Below are 24,656 nucleotides of genomic sequence, written 5' to 3'. Positions count from 1 at the left end.
AGAGACTTTTACAAGTAGTCTTCAACTTGGCACTCACGTCCTTCACTCTTGGGTCCCTTCAATCTTCTTAGGGTTACTGTTCAGAACAACCAGCAGGCATTTGGCAATAGCCACAAAACCTATCTCTCCTCCTAGCAGACCTTCAGCTCTTTGCCCTGGCGATACCAGTTCCTCGGTTACATCTCCAACTTCCCTTCAGAAACAAACCTCTTCTCCTAGTTGCTCCCCTAAACCCTCACTGTTCCACTCCAACAGCTACTCTCGTCTGACCAGTACTGAACCTGGCCTTTTATCACTACCATCCGAGTGAAATCCTGTCCTGTGATTGGTTTGTAGTTATGGGCCAATGAGATGAGGCGGAATGTCCACTTACTGACCAGTTAAAACAGCCCCCCTTTGGTTTTGAATATAAAGCCAGAAACCTCCCCTAATATAGCACCTGGTTGACAGTTTAACTGACTCTTTGCTGCTTGCAAGTCTGCATTCAGTTCAGTTAACTCTTTACATACCTCACAGAATCAATCAATAATAGAGCTGTAGAGCTGGAAGGGATGAGAATAGTGTGATACCTCAGGTTAAGAACTTAATTTGTTCTGGAGGTCCGTTCTTAACCTGAAACTGTTCTTAACCTGAGGTACCACTTTAGCTAATGGGGCCTCCCGCTGCCGCTGCGCGATTTCTGTTCTCATCCTGAAGCAAAGTTCTTAACCCGAGGTACTATTTCTGGGTTAGCAGAGTCTGTAACCTGAAGCGTCTGTAACCTGAAGCGTCTGTAACCTGAGGTACCACTGTAATCTAGTCCAACCCCCTGCAATGTAGGAATCTTTCATCCAATGTGGTGCTCAAACCCATGACCCTGAGATTAAGTCTCAAGCTTTACCAACTGAGCTATCCTGAGTTGGCCTCATGTTGTTAGAAAATACATGGACATTTTCATAATAAAACTTTCCTACACTGGAGGCTGGTTTGGGTAGAAGTATTGATTCCAGTCCAAAACGCATTCCAGGCTGGTGTGCAACAGGTACTTAAAGTGAAACTGACAAAAGGTGTAGAAAAAGCAGCATTTTCTGAGTGCTCCTGGATTTCAACCAGGAACTTCATGATCCAAGACCAAGGCTAGTAAACTAAGTGGATCTGTCTTTGTTGAGGCCTCACAGCCTTTTAAATAATGTAAGTACAGTAAACATCAGCTCCTGTGACTGGCATACATTATGAAATATCTAATATGGACATGCCTGGTTCAATTTTAGAAGCCTCACTTTCTGTCCTTATGTGGACAACAGGGCAGAGCTTTCAGATGGTTTCACCTCGTCAAGTAAATCCAAAGACTTTTCTGGATCCAGCTACAAATGTCCTGCTTCTTGAAACACCTTACATGCACTTTTAAAGGTATGATGGCATTAAAATAACTGTCAATTTGATGATCAACAGTTTATTAAAAAACTTTCACAAATTTATGTGTCCACTCGACACGCCAAAAGGTCATTTAACAAGCATTTTTTTAAAAAAGAGGGCAGCTTCAAAGGTAGGTGGCAATATGGTCTGCCATTTAAAATGCCCACAAAGCACACACAAGCCTTTGCACCTACCTAGTATTAGTTCTTAGCCTTTACTATCATAGGGATGTTTATGTACTTGTTACATCCCACCCCTCCCACCAAGGATCACCGCCCAAGCCAGTCTCCTTCTTCATTAGCCATTGCTAAAAGGTCTTCTGGTATTGCATATTCTTTTTTTCTGCAATAAGCCTGGTTAGCATTGGCTTCAGAATCGGTGTATGTTCATAAACTGACCATCACAACCATCACTTTCATCCCAGGATGATGCAAGAGTGTAATAATGGCTGTGATCTTATGCACACTCACTTTGGTGCAAGTTCCACTGATTTCAGTAGGATTCTCTCCAAAACACAGAAGGTAAGAACAGTCCCAATTACAGAATTCATGTACTTGGATCCTCACTTGCCTGGTTCTCAGATCTGCCCTTCTAATTCTATCATACATTTTTGGTTGTGTTATTCTGGTGTTCTAAGAATATACACTGCACAATTTCCATGAGGTTTCATCTTGTAACGAATAATTAGGTCAGGGTTGGGAAACCTTTTCCAGCCTTTGGGGAAAACCTTTTGGGGGTTGCATGCCACTAGTGGCTGGAGCAACAGATGAGCTTATCTTTGTACAGTAGACTGCAGTCCAACCATGCAAAAGTCAGGGATCACTACATGTGTACCTCTAGATCCAGTCAAGCAACAGGCATTTATACATTTCAAGGATACATCCCAGCCATGCAAAAGTTCTAGAGATGGATGTGGTGCAGGGGAAATGAGAGGTGTGGTCTGAAAGTCTCAAAACTCCATAGGGTGGCCTGGAGCACCACATTTGGGTTCCAGGACTGAGGTCCCCTTCCCTAGTGTAGGAATAGGTAAAGGTAAAGGGACTCCTGACCATTAGGTCCAGTCGTGACCGACTCTGGGGTTGCGGCGCTCATCTTGCTTTATTGGCTGAGGGAGCTGGTGTACAGCTTCCGGGTCATGTGGCCAGCATGACTAAGCTGCTTCTGGCAAACCAGAGCAGCGCACAGAAACGCCATTTACCTTCCTGCCAGAGCGGTACCTATTTATCTACTTGCACTTTGACGTGCTTTCGAACTGCTAGGTTGGCAGGAGTAGGGACCGAGCAACGGGAGCTCACCCCGTCGTGGGGATTCGAACCACCGACCTTCTGATCGGCAAGTCCTAGGCTCTGTGGTTTAACCCACAGCGCCACCCGCATCCTATGTAGGAATACATCGGGACAAATCAAAGCATCTATAGAGTGATTCAACTAAATGAGATCAGCCCCAAACTCTACCTTTAAGCCAACCTACAACTTATGTCTGTTTTCCCCATACTTATTCCTTTTATTCCTTTATTTTTTTTTAAAAAAAAACACCAATAAAAAACAACTAGTTTCCACTAATCCTGTGTCACTTGGGATGCTACTAATACACGGTTTATAAAAGGCAGATGGCTGTAGGTGAAGCAAGCCAAAACGTGATCTGCTGAAGTCCCTCCTCTCAGGAAGATTGGGATCTGCTGCCCCCTTGGATCCTGCTGCCTGAGGCACCTTGCCACATGGGTAGGACGGCCTTGCATGAAGCACAGGCGCTAAGAGGAGATTTTCTTAAAGCGACAACTCTGGCATCGCTCCAAACCCCCAAGCGCTCCCTTCCCGCCCTTTTTCACGATCCCCGGCGCGGCCCGACCCCTCTTTTTCACCGCCCAGCCGCCCAGCCCTTCTGCTTCGGCCGCTCCCTTTCACAGACAAGAGCGCCGCCACCTCCGCCCTCCCACGCACCCCGCCCGCGGCCTCAAGCCAAGGACCCGCCGGGTTTGTGTGTGCGCGTGTGAGAGAGACGGGGCACCAGCGCGCCTGCGCTCTGGCCTCCGTGGCAAGCCGACGCGCAGGCGCGGCCATGAGCGTCCCGCCCCCCTTCTTTGCCTCAACGGGCGGAAGCGCAGCCCGACGCGAGGGGCGGGAGGAGGAGGTCGTTGGAGGCGCCTGTTCCGGTCGCGAGGGGCTTCCTGGTCGCAGCAGGCAGCGCTAGTGAGTAACGTGCGCGAGGGAGCGAGCTCGAGGACTAGGCGGCCTTGACGCCCCGGCCCGGCCCGGCCAGCTGTTGGCGCGCCCGCTTTTCCCTCACCCCCGCGCCGACCTTACCCAACTCTCCTCTCCTCAGGTTGCCCAAATTTCATCCTTCTGGCGGGAATAACGCTCGGGTGGGTGGGTGTTTTCTTACGTTTTTACTTTTGTAAAGGACGGTTCTCTGTGGGGGGTGGGGAGCACTCTGCTCATGCTCGAAGGCGTCGGCGTCCTTAACCTCTCCCTCCTGCTTCCCGTCAGGAGGTCAAAGCATTGCTGAGCCGCAGCCTCCCTCAAACTTGGGTCCAACCAGATGTTGTTGGACTACAAGTCCCATCCTCCCCGACCGCTGCTCCTGCTCGCAAGGGTTGATGGGAGTTGTAGTCCCAGCCACAACACCTGGGGACCCAAGTTTGTGAGAGGCTGTAGGGAGGGATACCATATCGCAGCATTTGTTAGGTCTTGTTTGCCTGTTGCGAGTTGAAGCTTTGTTCTGTTCAGAGAAAATGTATTTTTCACATGCTCTGAGGGCGACAGCGCCTGGAATGTTGGCATGCTTGAGAAAAACTATTTGCGGTCCTGTTCAGCTTCAAAGTGTGGAAAGATTGTGTTGGCCACCCCCTCTCTTCCAACACAACACAGTTGGCAACAGAACTTGGGGAAGGGGAGCAGGGAATAGTGCCATGAGGCAGGGCTGTAGCTACGGAGGGGGTGGGGTGGGGCTAGCCAAGTTTCTTGCCCTGGGTGAAGCCTCCATAGGGGCGCCAAATGTGTGTTGGGTGTGTGTGTGCCAAACACGGTCTTTGGTCCGGGTGAAATAAAGCCTAGTTTTGCCTGTGCTTGAGGATACTTAGTTCTACAGAGGCATATATGAAGTGTTTATGAAATTAGGAGTACTGAAATATTTTAGGAGTACAGTGGTACCTCGGGTTAAGTACTTAATTCATTCCAGAGGTCCGTTCTTAACCTGAAACTGTTCTTAACCTGAAGCACCACTTTAGCTAATGGGGCCTCCTGCTGCCGCCATGCCGCCGGAGCATGAGTTCTGTTCTCATCCTGAAGCCAAGTTCTTAACCCGAGGTAATATTTCTGGGTTAGCAGAATCTGTAACCTGAAGCGTATGCAACCCGAGGTACCACCGTACAGAAATATTTTGGTCTCTTGAACACATGGCACATTCGTTATTGGCCAGGCTTTCTGTAACCAAGATGTTTGAACTGTGCTAGTGCTAGGTATTATATGGATGCACAAAATATAAGAAGAGCCGAGTAACCTCAACCACAGTGCTCATTGCCCTTAGAACCCAGATTCCTATGAAAAGCCAAGAAGTAGGACATGAGTGCAAAAGTACTATCCACACTTGTATACCACTGGTATTTGGAGGCTCACTGCCTCTGATAGTGGAGGGTAGAAACTCAGCCATTGTGGTTTGTAGCTATTTGATAGCTCGATCCTCCTGGAATTTGTCTAATCCTCATTTACACCCATTCATTTAAAAAGCCATGGTGGCCACAACTATATCTTATGGAAGCAAATGCCATAATTTAACTATACAGTGGTGCCTCGCAAGACGAAATTAATTCGTTCTGCGAGTTTTTTTGTCTTGCGAATTTTTCGTCTTGCGAAGCACGGTTTCCCAAAGTCTTCAAAATCACCAAAGTCTTCAAAAACCTCAAAAAAGGCTACCACACCGCGTGCTATGAGTTGCTCCTCGAAGTCAAGTCGCAACTGCACCTCTTCAAGCAATGCACCCTGGGTATTAACGGTTTTAAGAAAAAGGAAACAAACTTGCAAGACGTTTTCGTTTTTCGTCTTGCGAAGCAAGCCCATAGGGAAATTCGTCTTGCGAAGCAACTCAAAAAATGAAAAACTCTTTCGTCTTGCGAGGCATTCGTCTTGCGAGGCATTCGTCTTGCGAGGTACCACTGTACACTGTGTGGAGATGTACTTTCTATTGTGTAACCTGAATCTTCCTGAATTAAGCTTCATTGAGTGTCCCCAAGTTCAAGTATTATGTGAAGGAGGGGGGGGAATCACTCTCCATTTTTCAACACTGTTCACAATTGTATACACCTCTATCAAATGGCTTCTTACTTGCCTTTTCTGTAAATTAGAAAGTCCAAAATGTTGTTTCCTCAATTCAAGGGGAGTTGCTCTGACCCATTGATCACTTTGGTTGTCCTTTTCTGAACTTTTCAAATCCCACAATTTTCTTTTTAGGGGGAGGCAACCAGAACTTTACACAGTATTCAAAATATGCTCATGCCATAGATTTGTGTAATGGTATTATGATACCAGCAGTTTTATTTTCAGTTCCATTCCCAATGAACCCTAGCATGGAATTCTCCCTTTTCATAGCTGCCATCTGCTGAGACTGAGTCGACTTCATTGAACTATCCACTACAATCACAATATCTCATTCCTGATCAGTCACTGCTAATTTAGAGCACATGAGTATATATTAGAAATTAAGGTGTGTGTCGTCCCCGCACCGTCATTCATCCCTTTACACCAACTTACACTGAATTACATTTGCCATCTTACTCTCTGTTCACTCAGTTTGGAGAGAACCTTCTGGAACGTTTCACAATCCTGTTTTGTTTTAACCCCCTGGACAATTTGGTGACTTGGCTACTTTGTTGTTCACCCCTAGCTCTTAAGTAATTTATGAAGATGCTAAAAACACATCCCAGTACTGATCTTTGGGGAACACATTCTATCTCTTTATTTGGAGAACTGTCCAGTCCCACATTCTGTTTCCTGTTTCTTAAGCAGTTACTGATCCACAGTAAGATCTTTGTCAAAAGCTTTTGGAAAGTTTTAAGTAAGCTGTGTCAATTGGATCACCTCTATCTATATGCTTGTTGACATTCTCGAATCTAAAAGTTTAATGACACCAGACTTGCCCTTGCTGAAGCCATTCTGGTTCTGGTTCAGGAAGACTTGTTCTTCTGTACTGTATGCTTGTTAATTCTACCAGTTTCCTCAGAACAAACATTAAGCTAACTAGCCTTTAATTTTCAGAATCCCGCTTGGATCTGTTTTTCAAAATTGATGTTGCATTGGCTGCTTTCCAGTCATCAGGTATGGAGGATGATCTTGGGGAAAGGTTACATATTTTTGTTAGAAGACCAGCAATTTCACATTTGAGTTCTCTGAGAACTCTCAGGTGGATGTCATATGGCAATTTGTCAGTTTTTATTTTTTTCTGTTAGGCCTAGAGAACGTCATCTCTTACCACCCCTTTCTTCCTCAGTTCCTCAGACTCCTATCCTGTGAATATTAGTTCAGGTACACAGTTCTGCCCTATATATTCTGCTGCAGAGACAGATGCAACAAATTCATTCAGCTTCTCTGTAATCTTCTTCAGTACACATTTGATTCTCTTATCATCCAGAAGTCCAGCTGCCTCTCTAGCTGGTCTCCTGCTACAAATGTATTTGAAGAGTTTTTGTTGGTGGTGTTTGTTTATAGCATTGTGCTTCTCAAATTATCTTTTAGCATCCCGTTGGCATTTCTTTTGCCAAAGTTTGTGTTCCATTTTGTCCTCCTGTTATAAAACCCACAGAATAACACTTTTATATAGCGTATTTCAAAGATTCATAGTGCTTTGTGCACAATAATAATCCCTACAGTAGCCCTGCTAGGTGAGCCAGTACTATTATCCCCATGTTGTAGGGTGAATGAGAAAAAGTGATTTGCTGAAGTCTGTCATTGGTGGGAATTAAATTAGTAGAGTCTTGTTTATGAAAAGTATGTCACAATACATTGGCTGAATGGTGGTATGGCTTACCATGAGTGAGCAGTGTACAAATGAATACAGTGGTACCTCGGGTTAAGTACTTACCACATTTTTCGCTCTATAAGACACACCAGACCACAAGACGCACCTAGTTTTTGGAGGAGGAAAACAAGAAAAAAAATTTCTGAATCTCAGAAGCCAGAACAGCAAGAGGGATCGCTGCCCAGTGAAAGTAGCAACCGCTCTTGCTGTACTGGCTTCTGGGATAGCTGCACAGCCTGCACTCGCTCCATAAGACGCACACACATTTCCCCTTACTTTTTAGGAGGGAAAAAGTGAGTCTTATAGAGCAAAAAATACGGTAATTTGTTCCGGAGGTCCGTTTTTAACCTGAAACTGTTCTTAACCTGAAGCACCACTTTAGCTAATGGGGCCTCCCACTGCCGCCGTGCCACCAGAGCATGGTTTCTGTTCTCATCCTGAAGCAAAGTTCTTAACCTGAGGTACAATTTCTGGGTTAGCAGAGTCTGTAACCTGAAGCATATGTAACCCGGGGTACCACTGTACTGCTGAATAGCTCCCATTTTGCCCTCATCTTGTTTTGCTGGGAGCAACAAAACATGAACCTTTCCTTTATGTGTGAACCAGTGATCCTGGTTTGCTCCTTCCAAACTGTTTGGTGAACCAAGAACAAGCCTTGGCTGAACATCAGAAACAAACAACTGATGCTAGTTACCATGTCACACTAAGTCAAGGCTTCATGATTTGTTGGTCCTTACTTAATGAAGAGAGGTGCAAAATGAGAGTGATTCTGTAGGATGCAGTAGTTCACTGTTCACAGCAAGCCGCAGTTCATGGATTACCATGGCATATAAATTTGGCCAACAGGTTGGTGCTGGATTCTTTGGGTTTGCTTGTTTTTTTAAGAAAAATACAATTTGTCATTGTAATAAGATTCAGATTTTGTCCATCTTTCAACTGGAGGTGGGAAGGCCCGGGGTGGTAGGAAACAATGGAAAAATGGGGGGATGCCCCAATTTTTCTGTTTCTCCTCTAATTTGTTCTCAAAAATAAAAAGCCCAGACAAATTTTGAATCATGAGTTTTCTCTCGGTTTTTCTGGTTTCCCTCCCACCTCAGGTCCTTTGCATCTCTCAGATAGGGTTATTGCTTTTTAGCTTGGCCTATTGCAGTTAGTCCAACCATTTACCAGGTCCCTGGAGAAAAACAAAAGCTTATTGTGATCAGACTATATTATAATTACAGACATGGTGACATCATTTTAATTGTTTTTACTATTAAATACAGAGTTGAAAAGCTGGTAATTAATGGTGGATATAGTTAAAGCAGGCTTTGGCAAACATTTCAGTCTAATGCACTTGCACTTGCTGTTGCTTTTTGTTCCTTAAAAATATTGCTATTTTCACCTGGAACTTCTTGCCTCCCTGAAACCTGGTTGGTGCCTGCAATATTAACATTCAGATGGCAGCCCAATATTTTGTTTCTGGCAATTGTTACTGATGTTCAGCTGAGAGATGGCTTATATATTTTGATTTTTATGTATTTTTGTGATTCTATTGATAATAACATTTTATTTCCTCACAGTTTGATTGTTAGCCACCCTGAGATATTTCACAAAATAGAATAGAGTGGAACAGAAACAGCTTGATTAAATGCCACTAAAAGAAGTTTGTCTAGTAAAAATTTCCCATTTACTTGTCTGTAAGAAGGTTATAGCCCCAGGCACTTTCCTGGCTTCTTCAGGTAGGATTCTGAAAGACCCCCCCCCCCCGCTGAAATGCTGAAGATCTACTACCAGTCAGTGTAGATAGCTAGATTAGCTAGATAGCCTTATCCCATGTCATATCGCTGGTCTATGTTCCTATGTACTGTTTGTGACTTGTGAGTTGTGACTGGCAAGTGAAACACAGATTGCTTTCCCCCAGTATGTGCCAAGATTTTCTCTAGGCATCAGACTTCTTTTTATTTTTCTCTGAGTGTAAATCTTCTCTGTTCTTAAAAACTCTATTCTTGTGCTTTAATGAGGAGCCGGGGAACTCTTTAAATAGTATGCCCTATCGCAGGTAATTCCTTGTCTCCATCTTACATTGGTTCACAGATGTTGTGTTGCATCTGTGTAGCATGGCAATATGGCTTGGCTTGATAGCCTTGAGTCAGCAACCACCCCTTCATCGTCTGCTTTGTATGAAGGGGTGGTTATTAAGTTATTTCCTGTGAGAAATATCCCCACAGTCTAAGGCTCGTATGAATGAGCTCAAAGTGTGGAAAATTAAGCCCCTCACAGCATGCATTGTGTTCTTTTAACTCCAAGGCTTCTACTGTTACCATGCCAGGGCCTGTTAGCTTTACTTAAGATATGAAAGTGGTCCCTGGCTTACTAATGTTGTGTCAGTTTATGGATTTTGTTTGCTATGTGTCAGGGAACTGCCATCGGAAGGAAGGGAAGTGAAAGGGCTCACACAGGTTGGGAGAGACTCAGCAGCTGAAGAGGGAACCAGTAGGGGGAGAGGAGCTGAGCTGAGGGAAAGGGAGCTGGAGGGATGGCTCAGAGACACTTCCAGCGAAAACAGTGGGGAGGTTTCAGGACCTCCTGTAGGGACACCCACTCCTCGCCGGAAACTGTCACGCAGAGAGTCCAGAAGACGTGTTTCCGTTAAGGAGCTTTTATGTTGGAAGCGATTCCGAAAGCAACCACTGTCGGAATCTGCCAGCGACTGACGGAGCCATGTTTAAGGGGCTCCGTTACAGACAGAGGTTTGCAAACTTGACCAAACTCTGAGGGACTAGGATTTTACACACAAGCAGCTCATCGTCCCATCACAGCATTCCGACAGTCTTCGTGAGCAGCTTGTGCAGGAGAAGGCATCATGAGCAACCCAGCCGGAACCGGAGAAGCAGGAGCTGGAGCGGGTCCAAGCCTGGAAGAAAGGTACCGGGTGTTGGAGGTCCAGCTAGCGCTGCAGACGGCGAGGCTTGAGGAGAGGAGGGCTCAGGATGCAGACAAAAAGGGGAAAGACACCCAGCTCGTCAGAAAGGTACCAGGATTGGTGCAGAAGTTTGGGGGGGAGCCCAAAGACTATCATGGCTTTCGGACAGAGATGCAATATGCCCTCAATCTGCAGTTTGATGAATTCCCTGACGAGGAATCACGAGTGGCTTTCGTGATTGGGCATCTTGAAAAGGGGGCGAGAGACTGGGTTAGACCCCTGATGGCAGCGAATAGTGACGTCCTAAAGGACACGATGAAGTTCTTTCGCGCCATGGATCTGATGTTTTCCAGCGATATTGAACAGGGAGTGGTCCGCAGACAGTTAATGGCTTGCAAACAGGGGAGCCGATCTGTCCGTGAGTACTGGACTGAGTTCACCATGTTGATCCATAAATTGGGGTGGGATCTATCGGCGGAACCCATTCAAATGCTCTTTGAAGAAGGGCTTTCTTCGGCTGTGAAAGACGAACTTTCCCGGGCGCCCAGGGCGGAGTCTATGGACCAGCTGACCAAATCAGCGCTGACCATAGGAGCGCGCCAGGAGGCGAGAGCATTGGAGAGGCGGGAAGGGAAGGGGGAACGTTGGAAGGAGTTCCGCATTCCAGACATTCCAGAGCCAACTTTCCCGCCGGCAGAGCCGATGGAAATCGGAACAGCGCGCGCGCGCGCAGTTTCAAAGCCCAGTGAGGGGGGAAAGAAGGAGGGAAAAGGCGCCCGGAAATGCTATCTCTGCCAACAGCCAGGTCACTTTGCCAGAGTCTGCCCCCAGAGGAAGGAATGGCAAGGGATGGTAGGAGCTGTGGAGGGAAGAGAGGAAGAAATACCGAAGCAAGTAAAAGCCAACGCCTGGCTGCCACCGTCGGGGCACAGCAGCCAGGCCAAAGAGCAGTGAAAGTGCCCACGCCAGAACCTCCTAAACCCGCCCTAGTGATAGAAGTGGCGCTAGAGCTGCCAAACGGACACCCTCTAAAGATAAAGGCGCTGTTGGACTCAGGCAGCTCCTGCAATTTCATGAGCAAAGAGTTTGCAGCTGAACACCAGATACAGACGATCCCTTTAAGCAACCCCCTGCAGGTGACCACGATCGATGGCAGGGAGCTGTTGGGAGGAGAAGTCAGCTTGCAGACCGTCCCAATGATAATGAAGGTGGCAAGGCACACCGAACTGATAGCGTTTAATGTGGCCACCTTGGGAGGAGCTCCCATTATATTGGGGATGAGCTGGCTAGCGTTACATGATCCGCTGGTGGGCTGGCATCAGAGAGTGGTTTCTTTTGGTTCAGCACATTGCTTAGAACACTGCAAAGAGGGAAAGGGTTTGGCAGGGGCCCAAGCCACCCTAGCAGGGACTGAAGTAACGGAGAACGTGAAGGTACCACGACAATACGCAGATCTCCGCGACGTCTTCAGCGAAAGGGAAGCTGACCAACTACCCCCGCATAGACCCTTTGACTGTCAAATCAATTTACTCCCTGGGGCACAGCTCCCTGTAGGCAAGCTGTACGCCATGTCAGACAGAGAGATGCAGGAGCTAAGAGAGTTCATTGACAAGAACCTGAAGAGAGGGTTCATCAGAGAGTCCAGGGCGGTGGGGGGCAGCCCAGTGTTTTTTGTGGATAAAAAAAACACGAACAAGCCGAGGCTTGTGTGTGACTTAAGGGCCTTCGCCTCGGAACAACAACTCCTGCATGTGGATTTACAAAAACCGATGAGAGTGGAAACTGACGCATCAGACAGAGCTATTGGGGCGGTGCTTCTGCAGCCAGGGAAGGAGGAGTCAGAGTGGAGACCGTGTGCCTTTTTTTCGCGAAAGCTGAACAAATCCGAGAGGAACTACACGGTGTATGACCGAGAACTACTAGCCATTCATGAGGCGTTCCGGAGATGGAGGCACCTGCTAATTGGCGCACAACATAAGGTGCAAGTGTGCACTGACCACAAGAACCTAGAGTATTGGAGGACGGCACGAGTGCTCAACCAACGGCAAGTGAGATGGGCCCAGGAGTTCTCCAAATTTAACTTTGAGATTTGTTACGTGCCAGGCCCAGAGAACATTAGGGCGGACGCTCTCTCACGCAAACCTGAATATTTGGAGGGGGAGGGAGCACCCGAAGAGAGACATGTCATTCCAGAGGACCGCTGGGTGTGTGGGGCGGCATTGGTGGGACAAAGAGAACTGGTAGAGGAAACAGAGAATGATGAATACGCCCAGAATAAGCTCAGAGGTCTTAGGGGTGAGGGAGAGGAACCAGGGGGTTTCGAGGAAAGAAATGGAGCTTTGTATTACAAAGGGGCACTGTATATCCCTGAAGGAGACTTAAGGGGGAGGGTACTCAAGCAGTTGCACGACAGCCCCACGGCGGGGCATTTTGGACAACACAAAACCATGTGGTTGGTCACCAGGGAATTTTGGTGGCCTAAGGTGAGGGAAGATGTACGGGAGTATGTAAGAGGGTGTGAGCAATGCCAGCGAGCCAAAGGGGAGAGGCGGGCACCGGCGGGGCTATTAGAACCCTTACCAACCCCAGAACGACCTTGGGAGGCAGTGTCGATAGATTTTATGACTGATCTGCCGAAGTCCAATGGGAAAACAGCCATCATGGTGGTGGTAGACCTACTAACAAAGATGTGCCACTTTGTAGCCTGCTCGCATGCAGTCACGGCGGAAGAGACAGCGAAGTTATTTGTAGAACACATTTTTAGGTTGCACGGGGTGCCATTGAGGGTGGTCTCAGACCGAGGAAAACAATTTACTTCCAGGTTCTGGAGGAAGCTCATGAGCTTACTGCAGGTGGAGGTCAACTTTTCGACTGCCCGGCACCCTGAAACCAACGGGCAGGCGGAAAGAGCAAACGGGGTCCTCCAGCAATACCTGAGGTGTTATGTCAATGACAGAGAGAATGACTGGGTAGAAAAGTTGGCGCTGGCGGAATTTGCCTACAACAATGCCGAGAATGTGTCCACAGGGATGAGCCCCTTCTTGGCTAATTATGGGTGTCATCCCAGGGCTTTCCCAGGGGGAGAAGGGGAGAGATGGGGTGTCCCGGCAGCCGAGCATTTTGTAGAAGAAATGGAAGCAATCCATCGTCAGCTCCAACTCAACTTAGAAAGGGCGAAGGAAGAATACAAGAGGCAGGCAGACAAGAACCGAAGGGAAGGTGAAACCATAAGGGTGGGAGATAGGGTGTGGCTGTCAACCCAAGGGTTGCCGTTCAAAGGAGGTTGTAAGAAATTAAGACCCAGGAGATTGGGTCCCTTTGAGGTCTTTCAACAGGTCAACCCAGTGGCTTTCAGGCTCCGGTTACCCAACCACATGAAACTGCACCCAGTATTTCACAGGTCGTTACTGTCACCGTATGAGGGGGGACGAGAAGGGATGGCCACTCGGGGACCGGTCATAGAAGAAAGGGAATGCAGCAGCCATGTGGCAGAAATCCTCGACGCCAGATGGAAGGGGGATCAGGTGGAGTATTTGGTAGCGTGGGAAGGAGAACCGGAGTCAGAAAACACTTGGGTAATGGCAGAAGATATCAATGACGAGGTATTGATAGAAACGTTCCATCAAAGGTTCCCAAGGAAACCTCAGCCTGTGGAGAGGTTCCGGAGGGAATACTTTGGGACCACCGATGAGGAGGAGGAGTTGGAAGGATTCTCGGAATCGGAAGGGGAAGGGGAGATGGACTCTGAGGAGGAGGAGTACTTCGAGACCAGGAACCGCAACAGGTGGAGAGAAGTGTTCGGGACATCGGAAGATGAAGGAAGTTCATTCCGGGGTTTTGCCTCCTCACCGCCCGTAGGGGAGGGGGCGAGAGGGGATGAAGGGGGCCCTGGAGGGGAGGTGGATGTCAGGGAACTGCCATCGGAAGGAAGGGAAGTGAAAGGGCTCACACAGGTTGGGAGAGACTCAGCAGCTGAAGAGGGAACCAGTAGGGGGAGAGGAGCTGAGCTGAGGGAAAGGGAGCTGGAGGGATGGCTCAGAGACACTTCCAGCGAAAACAGTGGGGAGGTTTCAGGACCTCCTGTAGGGACACCCACTCCTCGCCGGAAACTGTCACGCAGAGAGTCCAGAAGACGTGTTTCCGTTAAGGAGCTTTTATGTTGGAAGCGATTCCGAAAGCAACCACTGTCGGAATCTGCCAGCGACTGACGGAGCCATGTTTAAGGGGCTCCGTTACAGACAGAGGTTTGCAAACTTGACCAAACTCTGAGGGACTAGGATTTTACACACAAGCAGCTCATCGTCCCATCACACTATGGAATGAGAAAAGTGCTTTCTATTAGGGGGTATGAGTGATGTTATAAAAATGCCCAGCCAATAATTTTTTGTCAAGTGCCCCAGATCTACACAAAGTGAAAAGGGAGAACAGGCCCTGTCTGCAGGCTTGCATGCTGAAGTATTGCCACACAGCTGAAATTATGGTGCTATCATTTAATATTTTACCATTCTTCCCAGCTCTATGCATTTATATTTACTACTTTAATTGTAAAAAATCAGTTTCTGTGGAAATTCTTTTGATATTTTCACTGACTGCAAACAGGGTGGTGAAGTAAGCATGATTATTTTGTGTTATCTTTGGGTTACTGCCAGCTACACATCATCTGGGTTCTGTTGGTTTGAATCTTATTTATTTATTTATTTTATTGAATTTATATACCGCGCTATACCTGGAGGTCTCAGGGCGTTTCACAGAGTAAAATCAAAATATAAAACCACAAAATACGTAATCAAAGTAAAAACAATCCAATAGCCCCCACCCCCTTCTGAATTTATCATGTTGGCAATTGAACTGCATCTTTTAGAAGTAAGTGGAAGAAAAGCAACTTCATTGATCACCAACCCATATGTCTTGTAGTAGCCATTTCTTTATTCCCTGGGCTAGCTGCCTCTAGTTCCCTTCTTACCCTTGGAGGAAGACAGAGCATTCAGACAGTCAATGTGCCACTTTCCTGTGGCAAGTAGCATTTACCCCTTTGCAAGCCTATATCTAGCAAAGTGTACGGATGCCTGGTTGTGTGCCTAAATAACTTGTTCTGACTCTTTAAATCTGAGGCTGGCAGTGTGAACCATCCCTGGATGACTGTTTGCCAGCCACAGACACAGTGCACCTTTGTGTCACCTGTGTACATGCTCTCATTTTTATTTTTTTTTTAAAAAAGAGACCAGTATGTATTTAAAAGCAAGATGCCATGCCTTGTATAAGCACACATCCTTCATAAATGTGATATGTACACTTTTGTACTCAATTTATCCATAGTTGAATGAGCCATAGTTGAATGGCTGTGAGTGGCTAGTGTCAAAAAACAATCTTGCCTAATAGTACCAAACATTGTGACCACCTGCAGAAAATGTAGTGGTTTCTGTATTCTTGAGGGACTCATCAGGTATTCAGAATGAAAGCAAAAGAAAAGGTGAGAGACTACTTTGTAAGGTTTTGGCCTTGGAGACTTAGGGATCCACTTGGTTTCCAGAATGATTTGGGGTACTTAGGTGGTACCATTGATGCCTCTTTTGTTGCACTAGCAGGATGTGAAATGGGTTTGCTGGTGCTATAGGCAGAGATGCTCCTTGATGCTGTTCATTTCATTGGACCCCAGCTCCCTGTTTTAACGAGGAGCCAGGGAACCTGAAGTATACAGAGATGGCTTGAATGCCAATACTGGAAAGACTGTGTTGAATCTAACCAACCATTTCATAGTGTCCAATTGCAGACCTGTGTTGTGATGGCAACAAAGAGGTAGTGTTTCTCTTTTTCTCCCTCCTTTGCTTCAGTGAAATTATGTTCATATGTGTTCTTCCAGGTGGTGAGGGTCTAACCCTAAGGTGAACCAAAGGCTGATCACTGCAATGTCTTGGCTATATTATTTGCTGATAAACTGCTGACATTGGTCCAACTTGGACACAGCCATAGGGGCATAATTGAAATTGGCAGTGTTGGACTTAGTCCTCTTGGTGCAGTAGCTAGGATAATTCTGATCTGTTCTGCCTTGAGGATGTTGTTCATCTTAGCTAGTGAAAACCTGTCAGTTGCAGCTGAGTAGACCTGTGGCCAGGGTTGTTAATGGTTCATTATTGGATGGTGAAATTCTTCCATTTCTGAAGGAAGTGTTCTTTCAACTGCTTTTAAAACAGCTTTCGTCAAATCTAATTGAGACGAGTTGGAGGTGACGCTGATATAAAATTGAAAGTAGTTTGGAGGGAGATTGATTGGACTCCAGTAAACTCCTTAAAACATGCATAGGATTACACTGTTAAAGTGGTTGGCCTGAGGTTTTGTGCATTTTAAAAGTTGGTACTTGCATGTAAATGAAATCTTCATTTGGTATTGATTAGCATCATTCATTATTTTGGTTTGTCTGTTTCTTTTGCTAGATGCAAAATACTTTCCACAATGCTTGGTGGATATGATGATATAGAAGCATTTGAAGATGATCTCTACTGTGAAGAGTCTTCTAGTGAAGAAAGTATTGATAGCGAAGTAGAATTTCACCTTTATAGCCAAGTCCATTATGCACAAGGCCATGACGATGCCATTGGAGAAGAAACTGAAGAACATGGATCTGGGCAAAAGCAGAGTTCAGTTAGTAAAGAGCAAAAAAACAACAACTTTATTATAATTTCAGACAGTGAAGCCACTCATGTTTCTGATAGTCCAGATGTTATCACCTTGTCAGACACTGAAGACAGCATTTACAGAAGCAGACTCCAGAAGCGAACAACACCAGGAGCTCCAGTGCCAGGAAGAACACACAATCTTGCAGAGCTCACCTCGCCAAAGCCCACTAGACATTCTTCTCAGATTACTCCAAATTCAAAGGGATGGAGCACAGGAATTTCAAAAAAGGAGAAAAGGACTAGTGAAAAGTCTATCTCCTTTCATCGTGAAGGTGTTCGCATGATCCACAAGATCTTAGTAATAGAGGACAGCTCTAGTGATGAGAATGCAGATGATGTGAGAAGCATTGCCTCCGAAAGTGATAATGTAGAGAGCTGGATGCTGCTGGGAGGTGCCAGAGAGGACAAAGATGACAACATCCTCTTAAACCTCGAGGGCTTTGGAACATTAGCCAGTGAAGGTTAGTATGTTTTTTTAGCATTATAACTCCAAATAGAGCTCAGAACTATGATGAAGATCTGGCTGTTCTGTTGGAAACAATGAGTGATATCCAGTTGTAACAGCACACTTGTGTAATGGGCATTTTGGTAGCGGAAACCCCACTCTTAGCATAGCTGTTATCTGCTGAATATAAAAGTTCCTTTCAGGACAATTCCTAAAGTGTGTTATTGCTGTTTATTTTTTTTATTTTTATTTTTTTAAAGCTTTCCTTATCACAGTTTATCATTCTAATACAGGTTACCTTCCAAAAGCTGGAGATTTGCTCAAAGTACACACTGGTAACTTTATTATAAAGTATCTATTGTTTATTTACCACTCGCCAGGGTGTATGGAGTGTTAGGGGAGGCATAGTACCTCTGGTGGGTAACATGTTGTGCTCCTTCTGGGATAGTTTGTCCACATTTGGTCCCCACTCTGCACTCAGTTCTCACCTGTGTCTCCTAGCAGCTGCCAGCATGAAACAGCAGTCATACCCTGGGAATGGCTTTGATTAGCTGGCTAAACTAGGTGAAGATGGCTGATGGGCGGATTGAGTGGAAGAGACCAATAGTGGGTCCAATGGTCAAGAAGGCAGGTTCTGCACATGCTGTAGAGGGAAGTGAGGGGCAAATAACGCTTGTCAACCTGGGAAGGTAGCCCATCTAGGAGAAGGAAAACAATGATCCTAAACCTCTGTTTTGGGGGAGATCATTGGGAATAGCAAAGGCCAAGGAGTAAACCCTACAGAAATCCGGAGTGGAGTCCCTAAGATGGCTGGATGGTGCCTTATACACCTCCTTGGTGGCAAATGTTATTGCTCTGCTTTCCTCTGGACCACATCAGCAAGGCTGAGAGGGAGGTTTTGTAATCTGGGCAGCCCAGGACACTGCCCAGGCTTGCGCTGCTAACGTAGCAACTTGATTTCACTCCCAGAGGAGTTGTCATTCTGTTGTCTCTCGAGACAGACTGATGTCAACAGCAGCCACCAGCCAACTTTATTCTTCCCATTCCCTTACTTTGTTTACCATATACCATATATGCTTTAGACTACAGTTCACATCTGTCCCAGCCAGCGCAACACAGCCCCATTCTGAGTGAGGCTGAATGATTGTAATCCAAAGTATCTGAAGGGCACCAGGTTGGGGAAGGCTGATCTAGCCTGATGACAAGTTCTGTAACTTGCACACTATTCTGTGACTTTTTGCTTGGCCTAAAAAAGGTATTGCTCCAATATGGAATTTGAAATCCTTCCTGAAGTGTGTCTTTCATATGATGCACTCTCAGCTCCTGCTTTGAACACCCTGTAATTTATAACACAATTTATAACAGGAGGAAGGGTAGTCTGTGTACCTGTTGGTACTGAGTTATAATATTAAGTATATTTCAGATATCTGAGCTTTATTGTAAATTGCAAATGTGAACATTTCCTAATTTTCAGAAGTCTTTTGATTTTGCTGGGAAGCAAATACCTAAGTGTGACTTCAGAAGACAGTTTTTCAGGTTTCCTGGTCCCAAGGTTTTAAGGGCTTTAAAAAAGCAAGACCAGTGATTTAACTAACACCTTGGGACCAGGATACCTGAAACACTGTCTTCTTCTACATGCCTGTACCATATGAGCTTCAGAGGCCCTGCTCTGAGTGCCTGCACCAAATAAAAAGAAGGGGATGGGTACCAGAGACAAAGACGTCTCAGTGGTTGCATCCAGGCCATGCTATTCCCTCTCCAGAGAGGGTTGGTTGGCACCAACTTTATGGTCAGTTTGGCCTCAGTTAAAGACTTTTTGAAAGCTCTCAGGCATTAAAAAAAATCCTATTTTTAATGTTCTGAACCACTGCTGCAGATTTTGGGTAGGATGTTTTTATTCTTTCTCTGTTTTTATGTAAATGTTATGGTATGATATTGTGTATTTACTTACGTTTGCATGCTTTATTTGTGAGCTGCCCAGAGAACCATTTATTTTGTGATTAATTACCATAAATATGGAGTAAATTCTTATTTAAAACTAAGGTTTTATATGTTTGAGCTATACATGTGTCAAGTTTCCCATGGCTTGTTTTCTGCCCAAGATGTTAGCCTTTGAAAAATAATGGCTGCAAGCCATGGCAATGATCCTAGGCCAACCTTGGGTTCACACATTCTCCTCTCGTCATTTGTCCTCCAGTGAGCCCTGAAGAGTTCAGAGGTTTTCACTCCTTTCTGTTAACAACAGTTCAGCGTTGCATCCAAATCCTAAACTGTGGCTAATCTTAACTGTGGCTTGTTGAAATAAGCCCACTCCATAACCTACTGTTCCAAGTGTGCTTCTTTGAAAAGAACCACTGTTAAGACTAACAGTTTGTTGTGTTCAGATGAAACAGCAAGCTGTGGTCAATCAAAGATTGAAGCAGATGTTTCCAAACTCTTCACAAGTTCTGGAAAAGAGAGTTAGCATTGTGCATGCCCAAGGTACAGGCTCAAACTGGGATGGTTAATCTCTTACAGCAGTGAAAATATGTATCTCTCCTCTTATTAGGTGTAATTTCTTACCAAATCCCCCCCCCCCCCCGCTACTGTGCTGATCTTCACATTTTTAATATTGGGCAAAAACATTTTCAGTGCACTACCAGGCCTGTCCATCTTCATGCTGAAAGCTGCTACAACTTGTTTTTCTTTACAACTAATAGGATGGCTTTTGTAACATTCTCATTCCCTGATGGCATGCAGGAAGGAATATCTAAATCAGAGCTTTCCAAACTTTTCATGTTGGTGACACAATTTTTAAACATACTTCATTTCGTGACATGGTAATTCAGTTTTATTAACCCCTTTCCAGCCCTAGGCGGAGCACGGGGAGCGTTCACGTGACACACCTACAAACTGTAGCCAACACACTAATATGTCACAACGCACAGTTTGGAAAGCTCTAAATGTTTCCAGAATAGTCCCTAGTTTATTTCCTTCTCGCCCTCTCTCTGTTTGATTTGGGTATTAATTTATCAGCAATACGGTGAAATCCAGTTGTGTCAGTCTGCTAGTGAAACACACTTCTGATTGTTTGATGGGACTATTCTGCTCTCTCTTTCCTCCTAAAGCCCGCTTTGTGTTCTCAAAATGTTCTAGAATGTTGGGGGACCTTCCAGAGTAAATTTGGGTATGTGTGCACAAGAGGGAGGAAAAATCCCATTGTGTAAGCAGAAATCCGTTGGTGTGACGTTGAGTCACACTGGATATATACCGGGTGCTACTGAATTGTGCTGCATTTTGCAGCAATTGCTCAGCAGATTGTATGCCTTATTAAAAGCTTTGGAACCTTTATTGTGGCTTTGGCTAGCATTTTAATAATTCTGGAAACTGATGCATTTAGATACTTCCAACTAGTTTACATGACCTTTCCATGGTGCAGTCATTCTTGCTTTCCCAGTATTTTCTGACATCTACCTGCTAATTTGGAAAGTGGCTAGCTTTAAATCCTATCCAACGTTAGTCTTGTTCCAGAAGTGATAAGTGACTAAACAAAAAATATGTGATGTTTTCAGAATAACATTTTGCTCTAGATAAACCGTTTTTGTTGTTGAAATTTTCACAATTGCCCTGTTAAAATTAGGCAGTAACAACGGTCAGAATTTGTGATGGTTTGGATCACAGTGTACACTTTTTCCAGCCTAGATTTTGATGAAAGAAAGGGAGTGAAAAGAGAAATTTGAAGAACAGAATGTGTAGGAAATGACCGGTCATGTAAGCAGATGTGCTTTAGAGTTATTTATGTTGTCCACTACATTACAAAATTGACAAAGTGTGGTTTTTAAAAAAAAAGAAAAAAAAAGAATTGACTTTAAATATTACACTGTGTTTGGAACAGATTTGCTTTTTATCTAATGTTAATGCTATCTGTTCATATCACTATTTATGGAGACTTTTAATCATGAATTAATGAGAGGAACACACTCTTCTAAAAGGAAGGAAGGTTTTTAAAGATAGGCACTCATTTTTAATAAGCCCCTTTTATTGAACATAGCAGGCCCTACTGTGTATATGGTGGTGTTCAATACTTTTTTCCAAAAATAATGTTTGGGGTACTCTCATTTTCCTACTCATATTGAAATACTGCCCCTCAATGAGGCCAAACTTAGATTCACAAAATGTTTAGGGGTATGCATACCCCTGCATCCCCCCAGGAAAAAAAAGCACTGGTGGTGTTTATTCCACATCAGTGTAGCTACTAGGCACACTCAGTGTTAGGGAAACTAAACGTTGATTCTGTAAGGTTTCACGTCATTAATGTTAACACTGGAACTTCAGGTGATGTTTTGGCAGTTCACTACCTATGTATGTAGCTGTTGGGGAAATAATCTAAAATTTTGGCATTAGTCCTTGGTAAAGTTAAAAACCTTCTGCTGAACAGCTATTTTTTAAACAACAGCTTTTTACCAGTAAAGAGAGAAGCAGAAAACTGAACTAGCATGTTGGGAAAACAACATTTTAGTTCAAAATGATTTGTTTCCCTTACTGATCTTTTTGTTTCCTTGTGGTGGTAATCCGTTGTTTTTGATCCTTGAAAATTGTAGTATAGTATAGTATAGAACTGATACTTTCTTAGTAATGTTTTGTAAATGTTTAATTTGATAGGAAATCATTCTATTGCTGGAGTAGAAAAAATATATTTAAATACTATGTCTTTTAAACCTTGGGACTTTTTCAGAAAGCATCTATAATCTATTATTAGGAATCTTTAAAACTGTTTTTCCATCTGACCAATAAAACTATTTTTTGCTTACATAGAAATTAGGTAAATTTTATGTAAGTTGACTTTATACTGAAATTGAACCATTCACGAAAAAATATTTTCAACAATAGGTGGTTAAAGCATTATTCCTAGAACAGAACTATTAAATGCTGCAGTTACCACTTACAGTAAGAATAGGAAAAGTAGCTATTTTAGTAATTTCTACCTTTGTGCTGTCAAAATGCTACACTTTCAGTTTACTGAGAGGTTGATCTTTGTCACAAAACATTTTTATGCTTTTCAGAACATTATTTTCATTGTGTTAAGGCAAAAATAAATAAAACCTGAATTTTATTGTAAAATGGGGGCATTGTGCCTTGTGAGATAATATTTATTTGTACATCTTGAAGAAAATGTGTACTTTGCAGCATCACAGTGTGAAGGGTTGCTCGTAAGAGAACTTTAATCTTACATACGTGTAAAAACATTGGGCAAGATTTAAGCAGAAAACCGTTTTAGTAAGTATAGTTGAGATCTATTAGGAGGTCTAAAATATACAGGGAAAGTTCATGTAATCATCCTACCATTAAAAAGCTGTACTCAGTTCTTGTGACGATTGTTACAGCTTTGTATTTCAGCACACACAGGTTGCATATGGCTGTTATTTTCAAAGATCATTATTTTTTAATCATTGTTATTCCACCATTTGATAGTCTCTAAAATAGATGGGATTTTCTTACTTCTAAGTCCATAGATTCAAAATGAAATCTTGATTTGACAATGTTAACATACATATTAAGATGAAAAGTAAATTAAGTTACAATTTTCCAGAAGGATAGATTAAGTTAGTCATGCCACAGCAAATTAAATTCATAGGTTGGTGTCAAAAAAAATATGACTTCTGTCCATGCACTGCAGGACCATTGAATTGGTGAATAACTTTGGAATGATGTAATATGTTCTGCTTTTCATGGAGAAGAATGCACCAAGTTTAAAGCTGCTGCTGCTGCTTTATTTTTAACTTTTCTTCTTGCTTTTGTTTATGGGAATGTTAACATTATTTAAACATAGGAAGAGCTTTTTGTGCATGAATTATAACACAGTGCACCCTGGAGCTGTAATAAGCAATGGGAATCCTTCTACCCCTCTTCGCTAGGAACAGCACATGCATATGGATATTTGATTAAAGGAAAAAAAGTTAATCTTCTTTGCAGTGTAATGTGGATACTCTTGAATCTCTTGATTATTTAAAAAAAATTAATAAAACTAATAAAGTTTGTGTGGAAATCTCTGGTGATCTAGGCTAAGTATACCTGCAGCCTTCACAGCCTCCCTTTATCTGTGCAGATTTCTCTGCCTATTGTGGACCATGGCTTTAACTAATTTAAATTTCCCATGGCTTTGGGTTGCAGACTAGGTTTTCTGCAAGAGTGCCCATGCTTACATGGTCATATATTCTGGGTGACTTTTTCCACTTTCCCTCCTTTTTTGTCATTTTGTCGATTGTTAAAGGGGGAATTTTTTCCCCACTTCCCTCATCAGTTTGATCTTTCTTCCTTATCCCCATCTATTAATGTTTCTTATAGGTTGGGGAAGAAGCTTTGCATTGTTGCTTGAGCTGTGAGGTTGGGTGGGAAAAGTAATTTAGCCTTTTTTTGTGTTTTTTTACGTAAAATTTTATAACAATTAAACGGAGTGCAGATGTGCCCCTTTGGAAAAAAAGATGATGACAACAGTGCATCAGATCTGCTTTAGCAGTTGGCAAAAGTCAGTGTGAGATAAGATTAAATTCTATGTAGACAGTGTTGTCATTATAATTTGATAATTTGTTTGTTGTCATTCTGGCCAAGTGGTGGCAGAAGCAAAGAGAGGAATCTAACTATGAAAAATAATCCAGAACATTATTTGAAATGAAAAGAAGATGTAAAAAGATTGGAATAGCAATCCTTTGAGCATGCTAAACATGTAATATTAGTGTATGAGAGATAGTTAATAATATAAATTATTGTGAAATATAAGGTGGAAGGAAGTAGTTGAACCTTGGTAAGCCTTGGCATTATTAGATTTACATTTGTAAAAAAAGCCCGATGCATTGTGAAATACTACACTGCCTGACTTCAATACATTTATGATAATATCTCCAAACAAGGGTCGTAAAAGTTGGAGTTTGTGTGTTTATTTCTGTGCCTTCCCTGCCTTTATTCTGTGCTTTCCCTGCATTTATTCCAATAGTTATTGGTGAGTAATGGCTGCTATACAAGCTTAAGAAAGAGAGACAAGCGGATGCATTTGCTTCGCTTTGGCCATCAAACAGCACCCTAAATAATCACATTCTGATAAAATTTTAGTTGTTGATTTAATTAGTTCTGACTAATATTTAATAGATACTGTTGCAGAAAGCTGTTGTGAAAACCTGTCCTTTAAAGAAACATTCTTGCACCTCATGCCTAAAACAAGCTCTGCCATGATAAGCTGGTCTTCAAATAAATT

At 43.8% G+C, this 24,656-nt stretch overlaps 2 protein-coding genes across 4 annotated transcripts in view; one reads left to right on the top strand and one right to left on the bottom strand.

Moving 5' to 3' along the window:
- PAX5 (paired box 5) overlaps window positions 1-383 on the bottom strand; it is a 253,791-nt gene extending 253,408 nt beyond the window's left edge. Inside the window, exon 1 of the mRNA XM_080986922.1 lies at window positions 38-383. The gene's annotated coding sequence lies outside the window, so the exon portion shown is untranslated. The remainder of the gene's footprint in view (window positions 1-37) is intronic.
- Window positions 384-3,428: 3,045 nt separating this feature from the next.
- The window catches only part of ZCCHC7 (zinc finger CCHC-type containing 7), a 128,069-nt gene continuing 106,841 nt past the window's right edge, over window positions 3,429-24,656 (top strand). Inside the window, exons 1-2 of one of the 3 annotated variants that reach the window (XM_080986858.1) lie at window positions 3,429-3,584; window positions 16,741-17,444. In XM_080986858.1, the coding sequence (XP_080842984.1) occupies window positions 16,760-17,444 (685 nt within the window). In that variant the 5' untranslated portion in view covers window positions 3,429-3,584; window positions 16,741-16,759. Of the gene's footprint in view, window positions 3,762-16,740; window positions 17,445-24,656 lie in introns of all 3 variants that reach the window. The other 2 variants (XM_080986860.1, XM_080986859.1) reach the window with 2 other exon arrangements.

Source organism: Podarcis pityusensis, assembly GCF_964106645.2.
Source record: "Podarcis pityusensis genome assembly, chromosome: 17".
NCBI lineage: Eukaryota > Metazoa > Chordata > Lepidosauria > Squamata > Lacertidae > Podarcis > Podarcis pityusensis.
The sequence above is the reverse complement of the archived record's forward strand: the minus strand, read 5'-3'. Positions and strand labels throughout refer to the sequence as shown.